At 47.3% G+C, this 13,876-nt stretch overlaps 1 protein-coding gene across 5 annotated transcripts in view; it reads left to right on the top strand.

The window, feature by feature from the left end:
- The window catches only part of SNX29 (sorting nexin 29), a 510,437-nt gene that overhangs the window by 4,356 nt on the left and 492,205 nt on the right, over positions 1–13,876 (top strand). For 3 of the 5 annotated variants that reach the window (XR_012380443.1, XR_012380444.1, XM_025855499.2), the window contains exon 2: positions 13,130–13,194. Coding sequence is in view for 2 of the 5 variants with exons in the window: in XM_025855499.2 (XP_025711284.1) it covers positions 13,130–13,194 (65 nt within the window). In the remaining 3 variants the exon portion in view is untranslated. Of the gene's footprint in view, positions 1–13,107; positions 13,195–13,876 lie in introns of those variants that run through there. The other 2 variants (XM_073899502.1, XM_073899503.1) reach the window with 2 other exon arrangements.

The raw sequence follows: 13,876 nt of genomic DNA, 5'->3' as shown, positions 1-13,876 counted from the left end.
TATCCTTTGAAGCACAAAACATTTTTTTTTAAACTAATAGGTTCCTCTTTTATCTCTCTCTTTTTACCCCTCACAATTTTTGTTGAAGGAAACAGTTCACCCTGGTTGTTACGGGATAGATTGTTTCTTTGTGGGATTTTGCTGACTGCATTCTTGTGGTGTGGTTTGACACGTTTCTCATTCTCTTGTATTTCCTATAAATTGGCAGTTGTAGCTGAAAATGTTTGAGTCAGAGGTCAGACGGTTTCAAGGCCAAGCGCATTAAGTGCAAATCCCCAGGAAGTGGAATGCCTAGGTAATGCATACGCGAGATAAATGAGTATCCTGAGGCCAGAAACAACTAGGATGACCATTAACAGGGGAGATAATGCATGTATGTGGTATGGTCACATGATGGAAAACCTCAAAGACGTTAAAAGGAATAAAATGGATTTATGCACATCACATAATGTTATCTCAACATTAACCTTCTCTAAAAAGAAGCAGAGTGCAGAATTATACTAAAATATATACCTTGCTGCACATTAAAACATGCATATGAAACAATGTTTGTGGATTTGTATATGTGTGTAGAAGTAAACAAATGGTCTGGAGGAAGGATACTTGCTACAAGTGGGTGGTTGTCTTAGGGTGATAGCAGTCATGATTTATTTGTTTCTCTTTAAAGAATCCAGTAGGTAGGAATACTTGATTTCCAGCCTCTCTAAGCAAAGGAATTACGAATTTCAGGTAATGCTTTTGTTCTTACTTAGAAAGTAGAACTTGAAGGGCGGGAAAGTCGTCATGATTCTCAAGCACTGTCTTTCCTAAGACCGGATTTGAAGGTCCTTGGTGCTCATTTCCATCAGTAATGAATCTGTCAAGAATCTTTAAAAACCCAGTTTCAAGGGTGGGGAAAACTTGACCCAGAGAGGTCAGATAATTTGTGGAACCGTCAAGCTCTAGGGGCCTGATAGACCGGGGTTTGGGGCTTGGTGGGTAATTTACTGCTGTTTCATGACTGATGTTTGTGTACATTTTAGCGGCTTTATCTTATTTTTCTGGAATGCTGAGGGTCATGGTTTTCTCTTTGGCATTGACTGGGTCCTTTCCAGCAGTAGCTTGTGTTTGGGATAAAGAATCAGCTGAAGCGAATGAATGGAAAAAAGAATGTTTGTGGTTTTCATTCAAAGCAGAAAAAGTGATGATATCAACTCCCCTCCCCCCATGAAGGCACCAGATTGATTTATTGTGGCAGATTATAAGAAGTAAGTGTTATACCGTCAGCAAATATTTGACTACGTCCTATGCTGGTAAGTGGCAATGGACTAAATCTCAATGACATCACCTCTCCTGCTTTCTTGTTGTAACCAATAAGAAGTCAAGTTCTTAGAGCTCTTAAAGCATGAAACCAAAATCCAAGATTTTATGGACTTCTCTAAATTCTGGCAATGTGTACATAATTCCAGATAAAGCCCCTTCCATCCTGCCACCATCTTGTCTATACATAGGCCATGCATTCTCAGGGGGAGCGAAAATTGGTTCTCGAGGGAGAAAGAGATTTTAATGTTGTGTGTAAAGCACAGGTATGTGTGCAGTATGTAGACAGATACACAATATACTTGTGGTATTAAAATTTCATGGAGGGTATGATCAAGAAAATGTCTGAAAAGGATCCTAAGGGGGAAGGTAATGAACAAAAGGTTGAGAAACACTGGTATGTGCTGAAGTAATTTTACCATTACCATATAAACTTGCATTTTGCCTTTACCCTTAGCATTTTAGGATAAAACTTTGCCACATTGGTACGTGGTCTTCATATTGAACACTTTAACGGACTTCATAATCCATCATTAATCCATCGTTTTGCATGTAGTATAATTTTTAAAGTATTTGATTCTACTTATGGAAACTTAGCTTATTTTCCTCCCTTTCCCCTCCCCCCCTTATTTGGTTCCTATTATAAGGAATGATGAAGTGACATTTTTGTTTAAGGTAGTTTTCCTTCCTTTACATTGATATATCTTTAGGATGATTTCCCTGAAATAGCCATAACATGAAAGTATTGATAGTTCTCGATTGCTCGGGCTTTCAGAGTGTTTGTAGTAGGTTAAAATGCTGCTAGTAAGAGTGAGGACTCAAGTGGCAGCAGAGCCTGGCCAGAAATTCAGGGTTCAACATTCAGCATTTCCTGAATGACAGTTTAGTGCTTCTTCTGTCACTTAGCAGAGGGCTGTACTGTTGGTGTCTGTTGAAGCACATTGAATGAATGCACCAAAAAATATTTTGTTGGAGTAATGGGTGTGTTAGCCAGGACTTTTCAGTTGCATGTGGCAGAGTAGAAGCTGATTTCAGAAAAATTGGAGTTTAAAGCGTCTTGTAATGGAAATGTCTAGGGATAGGGCTGTCTTCAGGCTCGGTTGCATTCAGGTGCTTAGTCATCAGGACTACCTTTCTGCCCAGTTTGAAACTCTGCTTTCCTCTCTGTTGGCTTCATCCTCCAATAGCCTCTTCTCCATGGAGGCAAGATGGCTACCAGCAGCTCTTGGGTCTCATCCTACAATGTAGCAACACCTGAGCCAAGGGTGGGCCTCTTTCCCAGTTGCTCCAGCAAAAGTCCTGAGGCTGACTCACAGCAGTCTGGCAGGCTGTGTGGTCATCCTGGAACCCATCACTGTGGCTTTGGTTGGCCAGGTCTGGATGGCAGGCCCAGTCCAGAGCCCAAGGGTGGCATCTGACTGACTTGTCTGGATAGAGGATGAACTGAAGGGGGAGGGCTGTTGTAATTCTGAATGGATCCCTCAGGGAAGGCCTCGCAGGGAAGGTGAGATTGAGCAGAGACCTGAGGGAGAGGAGGGTGACTCCTGGGTTTGCTACTGAGCAGCTGAAAAGAGTAAACATTGCCTTTCACTGAGGTGGGAAAGGCTGTGGAACATCAGTTTTGGGTGTGGGATGTAGCAGTTTGAAGCCTTCGGGGGGAGCGAGGACTCTTTCCCAGGCCCTGACTTCTGTGTGCCAGTCCTAGAGCCTTCCAGAGGCCTGGTGGTGTGGCCTCCTCTGTCCTTGCTGCCACACCCTGCTGGGCCTGTGCTCCCAGGCTTCCTGCTTGGAGGGAACCTTGCCCAGCGCATCTTATTTTTCCTTGCCTGAGCTGCATATTTGGGAATCTGCTCTTTTCTCCCCCATCTTAAAAAAAAAAAAAAAAAGGCAAAAAACCCAAAATGACATTAAAGATTATTGTGAAAACATGGGATAGCCCTATAAATATACCTCCCTAGAACATTAAATATTTAGATTTTTAGGTATTCCGCTTCTGTCTTTGCTCAGTGCATATGCATTTTACATAACTGCCCTGAGTCTACATCTGAATTAGTGTTTCCATTTACATTATAGCATTTATCCATGTGCCTTCCTGTCACAATTATTTAAAAAGGCTGCATAACGTTCCACCAAATGGATATACTATTGTAGGAAAAGAAAGTAAATTCCATTTACAATGTTCTAGGATGGAATTGGCAAACGTTTTCTGTAGAGATGCAGATAGTAAATAATTTCTGCTTCGTGGGCCATCTGGTCTCCGTCCCAACCACTCGTCCTTGTTGTAGCATAAGGCAGCACAGTCAATCAATAAATGAAAGGATGTGGCTGTGTGCCAATAAAACTTTATTTAGAGGAACAGGCAGCAGCTGGATTTGGTTAGTTTGCCGACCCCCGTTCCAGAACACTACCAGAAAAGTCTATGTGCCCATGATGCCATGTTTCGGCAGTCATTGGGGTGTAGTGGAAAAAAGTTGGGATTCAGACAGCCCTGGTTTTAACTCCCCGTGGAAGAGCCTGAGCATGTTATTGAACTTCTCTGACTCAATTCCCTCATCAGAAAATGGAAATGAAAGCAAGTGATGAACATACAGTGCCTTACTCAGTACCTGGAGGATGGAGGAACTGGTGAAATTGTCACTTATTCCTTTTCTCATTTCCCCCCTTCGTCCCCTCTAGCCTAGTTTCCAAGGTGTCAGGTGTTTTTTGATATTTTGGTAGCTTTTTGTATGCACTGCCTTGTTGCCTTTCAGAACCCACCGCCCCAATATGTTGTTAGTGGCGGTGTGTGCATGTTTCCCCATAGCTTGCCAGCATTAAATGTTTCTTGGTGAATTGAGTAGTTATATAATGCTAACATGTGGCAGCTAATTTAGTAGGTTTATAATTTGCAATTGCCCAACCATGAGGGAAGATACACTTCTCCTTCAAAATGTTTGCACAGTGCCATTTTAGTATTTTTCTAAGCAGAGATTGGCAAACTGTGCCAGCCCCCCTGTTTTGTGAATAAAGTTTTATTGGAACATAGGCACATCCATTCGTTGACTATTGTTTATGGCTGCTTTCACTCTACAATGGCAGAATTGAGTGGCTGTGACAAGAGACCTTATGGCTTGGAAAGCCTAAAATACTTACCATTTGTTCTGGACAGAAAATGTTTGCTGAGCCCTGCTCCAGAGTCAATTCTTCACCCGTTGATGAATATGCTGTTGACTTAGTCTTTGACCTTTGACCTCACAAGTCCACTTGGATGGCCTGAGGCCATCTGTCTGCCTTGAAGCAGAGCCAGTCTCTTTGCATTGTGTGGTGGTAGACAGTCTTTCCTTTTGTCCTGGCCCAGCTGTGCGGCTTTGCCCCACAGTACAGGGAACTAGCGCCTTGACTTTGGGGAAGAATGAGGTCTGTTTTATCTGTTCGTGTGCAAACGCTGAGTGGACAACCCTGCTGCTTCTCTCGGCTCATGACACACATGCACGAGGCTGCTGCTGTGTTCTGGCTCCTTCTGGTCCTCTCTGTTTAAAGCAGCCACTTGGGGAGCCACAGAACCTAACCCCAGAGCCTTGATTCGACAATTGTTGGGCTCCTTCTGTGAGTCTGGGTCGGGGGTGGGGGGGATTAATGTGCTCCACCCCAGAGAAGGCTCACAGTCTAGGATAGGCACAAGGAGCAGGTTTATGATTCCCCATAATCCTTTCTATAGGGATTATACTAGGGCTGTGATGTGGCTGGAGGGTCACGGGAGCACCCTATAGAGAACAGTTTATTGTGCCCAGGGCAGGAAGGTTTCTCACAGAAAGGGACAGTTGAGCCAGCCACTGGGAGGTTGGTTTGTCCTTAGTGACCCTTTGCAGAGGGCTCCCTGTCTGCAAGTTGAGCTGCCTGAGGTTGGCCTGGCCTTGTGAAGATTGGCGGGCCTGGGCATTGGGGTAAAGTGTTGGGGTGCAGTTCCTGGGGCTAGTGATTGGTTTCTCCAAACCTCAGTTCCTTTATCTGTTACGATGGTGCTGTCCGCTCTGCCATCTTACAGGTGGATATGAAGGTTTAATGTGTGTCTCAGAAGAGAAAATTGTTAGCAGATCTGGCCCCGAGGTGTGTCATATTTGGTTCACGCAGAGTTGGCTGAAACAGTGCTCTAAAAAGTATAATTAGGTGCCAACTAGTTGACATGAAAGTCTGAGTTTCTGGCTTCTCTGGAAAAACCAGAAGATGGGGCAACTGCTTGCTGGAGTTGCTGTGAGGCGTGACCTGCTGGAGCCCAGTAGCAGCTGCCATTTCTACAGAGACACCCGCCTTGCCCCCCTCTCCCTACCTCACCCTGCTTTTCCGTTCTCCGCCTGACCCTGGAGGGATGGGGGTGGGCATGGGGGGGCGGGGTAGGGTCTGATCTTGGTCTTGCGCACGCCCCTGGCCTATGCGAGGCCGCCCTTTCTGCCCACTCCTCTTGATTCTGCTTTGGAATGGTGGTGGGTTTTGGGGGATGATGGAAGTTACAGAACAAAGCACCAGCACTAAACTCACCACTGGGCCGAGAGCGCCGAGCATCCTATGCCTGCAGATGTGACTGAGCATGAATTCTAGCAGTGAGCACAAGCTGATGGTGTATCTGTCCCTTGCAGGGCTCCAGTGTGGGCTCTAAGTTATAGGGTGAGGGAAGATGGGAACACAGTGGAGGTGTGGGTCTGGTCTACAGTCTTCTGGGGATCCCCTAACATGTAACCATCTTACTGCTTACTGGGTGGCCATAAAGTTTGCAAACACAGACACTGTTGTTTTAATTTGTAAAACCCCCATCAGATTAATTCTGCTAGGGCAGTGGTTGGCAAACTATGGCCCGTAGGGTAAATCCAGCCCAAGGTCTGTTTTGGTAAACGGCTCTGCTCCTTCATTAATGTATCGTCTATGGCTGCTTTTGAGATATAAGAGCAGAGTTGATTAGTTGGGACCATATGACCTGCAAGGCCTAAAATATTTACTACCTGGCTCTTTACAGAAAACGTTTGCTGACCCCTGTCCTAGGGCACGCTAAAGGTGGAGGTTTAATTCGGTGAAAACCAGAAATACACATCGTCTGAGACAACCCACTGCGAGCTTCGGGCTTGATAAAAACCCAGGGTTAACTGCAGTTTTGCAGGGTGCATGGAAGGAACAAATCACAGAATATCATTGAGTGTATCATGTCTTCGTTATATAATATCAGTAAGTCATTTGCTGCCACCTGTGCTCCCAGATGTTATGGCCGCTGTGTAGATTATCAATCAGTGCAGGGTGAAGGCGCTGGGGGCAGAAGGGCACCAGAACGGCCGGCAGTCTAGGCAGGGGTGGCTCTCCGGGAGAGCCTGGTGGCTCCTGTGAAGGACAAGCTGGCCAGGGCAGCCGAGGAGTGGGGTTGCAGCTGGAAGGGCATGTGGGTGCAGGCATGGCTTTCAGTAAACTTGGGGGAGATATTACAACATCCTCGTTAGCTGTAAGAATTGCATAGATGAGAAGAAACAACTGACCGGGGGACAGTTGCCCGAGTGTGTCCTCGAGCAGACGAGAGGAGACAGGATTCAGAGCACCAGTTGAGGTTCAAGTTATTTAGCCTCTGAGAGCCTCAGTTTCATCATCTCTGAAATGGGACAATCACATGTACTTTAGGGCAGAATTTCCTCATTGCAGCACTGCTGACATTTTGGGCCAGGTAATTCTCTGCTGTGGGCGCACATCCTGTGCCCTGGAGGAGGGGTAGCAGCATCCCTGGCCTCACCCCCTCGTGGCACCCTCCTGAGTTGTGCCAGAAATATCTGCATACGTTGACAAATGTCCATGGTGGGGGCGAAATCACTCTGGTTGAGAATCACTTATCTGTACCCACCCCTCGTAGGGCCCCTCATAATTACACCTCCCTGAACTCCCCTTATTTGAGTGTGCCTGTTGTTTCCTGTTAGTAGCCCCATGATCAGACCTCTTAGCATCCCACCCGCTCAGTGTAATCAGAAATATGGAAGAGATGTGAGCATGGGGTCGGGGGGCTATCTGGAGTCCTCTTGTCTACCCCCCAACCCCCCCAGGGCAAATCCTACTGTACCTGTCCCTTTGGTTTGGAATGTGCTCTGGGCCATTATTTGCTTGTGGCAGCCCTTCCCATAAAAACATTATTTTACTGAAGTGAAATTAACATAACATAAAACCATTTGTTTTTTAATACTATTAAAACCATGAATAATTGCTCAATTTTAGAATTAACAATTAGTAAAACAACCATCTTAAAGTGAGCAATTCAGTGGCATTTAGTACGTTCATAATGTGCCACCACTCTCTGTCTAGTTATGAAAGATTTTCATCCCCCCAAAGGGAGAGTCTGTTCCCATTAAGTAGTTGTGTTGTATCTGCATGGATTTACCTATTCTGGTCCTTCCCATTTTTTTAAGCACAACGCAAGTTCCCCCTTTTTCAGTGAGCCTCCCTTGGCTCCAGCAAAAGGGCAGCATGGTTTGGTGGACGGAGCACTGGCCTAAGAGTCAGGCAGACCAGGGTCTTATCCTCTGATGCACCACTTGTTTTGTTGCATGACTTTGGGCAGAATTCCTTGCATGCAGTGACATCCGAAGAACATTGCCCTTTCTTTCCTTCCTTGAACCTTCGTAGTGTGTGCATTGCAAGGATTAGCCTTCAACCAGAGAAATACCTGGCATGACTTCACTTCTGCCACTGCATAGAGAGGTTGGGAAATGCCGCTGTGTAAGTGCATATGTGGCCTTGATCAAGTGACCTAACATCCTCTGTGGGTGGCAGCGGTATTTACCTTGATCTCTAGAGTTGTTGCAAGGATGAGAGAAGGAATATACATAGAGTTCCAGGTACATCTTGCTTGTTTTCCCCTCCCTCGATGCCCTGGACCCTTTTTCATTTATTCCACCCAGTGCAGTGAGCACAGAGGCCTGGATTGAGTAGCTTTCTTGCGCTTTAGAGAGAAACCAGTTGAAGGCATGTCTTAGGGCCAGAGGTCTTACATCTCTGGGTATAGGGTTGCCAACCACAACAAGAGTAATAATAGCTAATATGTAAAAAGTGCTTGGTCTAAGCTAGGCACTGTTTTAGGTGCACAGTTAACACTCACTCACTCAGTAGACCTAGGAGGTGCAGAGGGGGTCAGTAACCTGCCCATGGTCACATAGCTGGCGGTGAGGATTTGAATCTGGGCTTTTCCATTCTTAACCCCTGCTCTGTCTCCCTAGGAGGTAACTGAGGGCTGGAGGTTTGTGGTAAAAAGTAATGTAGGATCCTAAGGATTCTAAACATTAAAGACAACAGGGATGCACATGAGCCAGGTGATTGATTTTTCACATGCACATGTGACTTCCGAGTTAGAGCGCAGGGGGTCACTCCATTTCTCTGACAGCTTTGTGGCCCCCTGGGGATACTCCCTGGGGGCACCTTTACATTTTCTATTCTCATTTTTGATGGTGATCTAACAAATTAAAAAGAAGCCTGTTTTTTTTTTTTTAAAAAGAAGCTTTTTTTTTTTTTTTTTTTTTTGGCTTATCTGGTCAATAGTGTGGACTGAGGGCTGCCCTTAGAAAAGAAAGAGAGCAGGAAGGTTGGGGCTTCCTTCAAGAGAATCACTGAGAAATCATCCCTGAGCTGCAGTGGGCTGTGACTGCAGGTTTGTTGCAAGGCTTGAGAGCCAGCAAGATTTAGCAGACGGCTAAGCCTGGAGCTAGTGGACTTGAAACTGAATCCCTCCTTGGGTACTTCCCATGAGACTGCCCTTGGGTGCTCCACACTGAGCCTCAGTGCTCTGGTGAATGGAGCCACGTTTCCTATGTCAAAGATTAAATGTCAGTCACTTAATGGCTTCCCCACTGTTGAGGCTCAATGGGTAGGCGTTGCCTCCCTGCTCCCCTCCGGTGGTTGCAGTGTTTGAGAGGGGGGGATTCTTTTTGGCCCTGGCAGGGGTGCTGTAGTCTCCTCTTGCTCACTGGAAGAAGACAGGAAAGACACTGGTAGCATAGATTGCCTGCCTGTCTGCACGGGGGCCCCATGTTCCAGACTGCGGAGCTAGGAGAGTATGATCTCATGCAGAAACCAGTGCCCGGAGAAGGGAAGTGACTGTCCCTGTCACATGGCCAGCAAGCGGCTCTGTTGGGATGAGAACTCATGATGCCTTGTGACTTCCCGCTGGTCCTCCTTCCGCTGCTCCTCGTGGCCATGGTCCCCCGGGCACCTCCTGCAGTTCGTACATGCTCCCAAGGCCTCATGTGCTCCCTCCACCTTCTGAGACTCCCTTCTCTGAATCCCCAGTTAGAGCCAGGATGGCCACAGGTGCCTCTGCTGAGGTCAGGACTGCCTCACTCGGGTACACTTCTCACCTGCCGAGGGATTGCAGTCAGGGAGGGTGAGTGGAGGGCTGATCCTCTGTAGTGAACAGGCTTTTCCTCCCACCACAAAGAGAGTCTTTGCGGGGTAAGGCAGAGGAGGCTGCTGACATCTCATCTAGAAAGAGCAGTGGATCCAGATACTGTAAAAAAGAACCCGGATCATCATGCAAATCAGGAAGGGTAGGGTGTGAAATCCTCGCTGTGCTAGCGTGGGTCAGGAACCAGCAGCATCAGCACCATCCGGGAACTTGTGAGAAACGCCCAATCCCAGGTCTCATCCAGACCTGCTGAATCAGAACCTGTCTTTGACAAGAGCCTGGGAGATTTCGTGTGAATACAAAAGCTTGAGAATTACTGCACTAAAAATGATCAGTCATGAGATGATGGAGATTTTTATTTTCATTTTACCTGCTTTCCTGATTTATAATTATTTTTTTACATGAATTACTTTTTTTTTTATCGTGGTTCAATACGTGACAAAATTCACCATCTTAACCACTTTTAGGCAGACAGTGCAGTAGTATTAAATACATTCACACTGTTGTGCAGCCATCACCACCGCCCATCCCCTTGACTATCCATCTTGTAGAACTGAAACTCAGTTCCCATTAACAGTAACTCCCCATCCTCCCCTCTCCTCAGTCCCTGGAAACCACCATCATATTTTCTGTCTCTGTGATTTTGACTACTTCTTATGAGTAGAATTGTGGTATTTATCTTTTTGGGGACTGGCTTATTTCACTCAGCCTAAAGTCCTCAAGGTTCATCCATGTAGCATAGTGCAGAATTTCCTTCTTTTTGAAGGCTAAATAATAGTGCATTGTGTGGATAGACCCCATTTTGCTTATCCGTCTGTCGATCGACACTTGGTTGCTTTCTCGTCTCAGCTACCACCAAGGATGCTGCTATGAACATGGGCGTACAGTATCTTTTTGAGACCCTGCTTTCATTTCTTTTGGGTGTCTACCCGGATGTGGAATTGCTGGGTCATATGGGGATTCTATCACATAAATTACTTCTTTGATTAGAAAAAAAATAGCAAAGGCATTTCAGGGTGGAAAACCTTGTCAAGTTTCCAGCTGGTATTGCCCAAGGGCAGGTAGGGTTGTTGGATGCAGTGCTTGGAAGAAGGAAGAAAGAAAGCCTCACTTGTCCATCCTGGTGTTAGAGAGAGAAGAGCAGAAGCCAAACCTGCTAAACAAGAAAGTAGGATTTACTGATAGACATAGGTATCAAGGGAGGTGTCTGGGGACTTTGGTTAGGGGGGTGGTCTCCAGACGTCCTGAATGACCCTTCAAACCCCCTTTCTCAAAGCCCCTCCAGAGAAGAATAACAATGACAACGTTGGGGAAGTCAGTTGCTATCACCGGGTGTCCGTGGCGTGTCTACTCCCTGGTTTCATCTGTGGGCCTGGAGTGAGGCAGGAACCTTGTGTGGTGGCCCCGACACAGACTCTCGAGGGGCATGGTCTTGAGTAAGAATCATAGTTCCACCAATTCGTATTCAAATTAGAACAAAACCTGTTATTTTAGTTCGCAAGGTCCTTTGTGACTAGCCCCTGCCTACCTGTCTGACCTTTCCTTCCTCATTTTTGCTTTTTGCTCAAGTCACGGCAGACTTCCTTCTGCTCCTGGAAGACCAGAAGCCTAGTTTTTTCCTGCCTCCAGGTATCCGCCCTGGCTCTCTGCTCTGCCTGGAATGCTGGGCTCCCATGTCTTTCCAGGGTTGCTCCTTCTCTTTATTAAGGGGTCAGCTCACATGCCAGCTCTGTGGGGAGGCCTTCCACCACTGCCCTGGTGAACAGGGCCGTCTTGCCTCCTCCCTGTCTCATCACCCCATTTGGTTTTTCTTCCTAATATGACTCTCTGACATCATCTCAGTTTAGGTTTACTTAGGTGCGATTTTTGCTCCATGGGAGGCTGGATCTTCTGTACCATTACAGTCGCATATCCCCAGCACTCAGCACATTGCCTGGCACACAGTAGAAGTTAAATAAATACTGAGTGGGTCAGTGCACACATTTGCTGTCATCTCTGGGCTTCCGTTTTCCCATCTGCAGCGTGGGGATCCTAATACTTTGCTTGTACGGGGGGCGGGGGAGGTGTAGAAATGACAGGATGTGATGCATGCAGAGTATTCAGTTTAGTGCCTGGCATGCAGGAAGTGCTTAACACGTGGTCACAGTTGTTATCAACCAAGTGGCCCTGACATAACTCAGATGAGTCACTGACCATCTCTGTGGGAAGACCTTGCTGGGACTCCCTGGCGAAGTCCATGATAAATTGCCCAAGCAAGAAGCAGCTTGGTGTCACTTCAAGGCCTGTGGTGTGGGGCGTCTGTTCTTGTACCTCTGAATTTGAGTCTCCTTTGACTGTGTTCTCCGTCTGGAGCATCATAGTACAGAGCTGTGTCCCTGCTGACTGGAGTTGCTGGGCCTCCTGTGGACCATCAGATGTAGCTCTATAGTGGTCTCCTTGGTGCTTTGAAGTGTCCCTGCCTCAGACCCTTTTAAATGGAAGTTTGGTGCATGCCACGTGTATCAGTTAGGAATGCTTTGGGCTGCAAATAACAGCCCGGCATCCAGTGGTTTGAACAAATGGGGTTGCTTGCTGTATGAGAGGCCGGAGATTTCTAGTATTGGTTCAGCAGTGAAATGGCGTGAGGGCTGGTGTCTCTCTGGTTCTCTTGGCCTTCCCTCTGGGCTGTTGCCTCATGGCTGTGGTCCCACTCTGCCCAGTGTGGTTATGATGAAGGCGTGAAGGATGGAAGGAGGAGTGAAACCACTAACATCTGTTCCTTTATCAGGAAGGCATAGTTTCCCCCCAGCCCTCCCTTCTGCTTACATCTCATCAGCTTGAACTTCTTAAGGTCAGCCTTCCAAAAGAGGCCGAGAAAAGTAGTAATTAGGCTTTTCAGCTTGTACCGTGGGAGATGGCATGGGGAAAGGACGTCGGAGCCGATGGTGAGGTCAGCCAATGGGCAGTGCCTGCCATACTAGGGAACCTGCGTGGTAAATTAGACTGCTGGTTCTCAGCTGGGGGCAGTTTTGTCCCCCAGAGGACATTTGGCAGTATCTGGAGACATTTTGCTACAACTAGGGGTGTGTGTGTGTGTGTGTGTGCGCGCGCGCACGCATGTGCGCGCTTGCTTGCTAATGGTGTCTGGTGGGTAGAGGCCATGGATGATGCTCGGCATCCTGCAGTTCACAGGGCAGCCCCCACCACAGAGAATGATCTGGCCCAAACGTCCGTGGCACCAAGGTTGAGAAACCCTGAGCTAGACCTTTCTGGACACATTTTTCGAATGTGGGAGACATTCGTTGAGCTGCTTTCCTGTGAGGTAGCAACAGACAAATGGCCAAACTTCACTGGAATGATGTAGATCATTGGTGCCTTCACTGGAGAGGAGGCTGAAGCCCGTTGTGGCAGCAGGCGCATGTCAAACAGAACTAATGAAGCCTCGTTGCATTTTAGGATCACAGAACAATGACCTGAAAAGACAGTTTCTGCTGGAGCGTCTGCTGGATGCAGTGAAGCAGGTAAGAAGAAAGCTCTTGTTTGACTCTCGGGTCGAGTAACAGTGTCAGGCAACTCATGTCGATGTCCCTTGCACACGGACCTACCCCTACTTTCTGTCTGGGAGCAGTGAGGCTCGTAGCATCCCCCAGGCCACGAGAGAGCAGGGAGGGCACTCAGAAGTACTGCGGAGGAACGCCCCGTGTCCTGACTCTTTAACACCGTGGGGGACCCCGTCCATCATGATGTCCCTTTGAGAAGGGCTTTGGTGTCAGTGTCAAAGTCTCACTTCCCCTCAGTTGTGTTTCAGGGCAACTCTTCTGAGCGCCGAAGTGGTGGCTGGAGTTAGCGCCCCTTGGGCATAAGAACAGAGACACACAGGAGGAGCAAAGCCATGCCCAGGGTCGCGTGGGTCCTCCAGGTGGGCTCTGCTCTGATGGCTTGATGAGATTTTTGATATCGACTTTTGGCTGGCTGTGGAAGCAAGCTTTGGCACGAGGCTGGCTTCGGTGTGCTTGCCTGTGTGTGGCAGACATGTATGGTTAACTGCACACACGTCAGTCCCGTACCGGGCTCTCCGCTGAGCGCTTCCCCTCTAATCCTTCCAACCACCCTGTGAGGTGGTTCCTGCATGTGTTTCCAGTTTACGAACAAAGAAACGGAAGCTCAGAAAGATGCAATAATTCGCTTAAGGAGTTAGAGGTA

Source organism: Callorhinus ursinus, unplaced genomic scaffold, assembly GCF_003265705.2.
Source record: "Callorhinus ursinus isolate GAN/ISIS: 27379988/994484 unplaced genomic scaffold, GSC_fseal_2.0 scaffold13, whole genome shotgun sequence".
Taxonomy (NCBI): Eukaryota; Metazoa; Chordata; class Mammalia; order Carnivora; family Otariidae; genus Callorhinus; species Callorhinus ursinus.
Note: the sequence above shows the minus strand (reverse complement) of the source record. Positions and strands in the feature narration are given on the sequence as shown.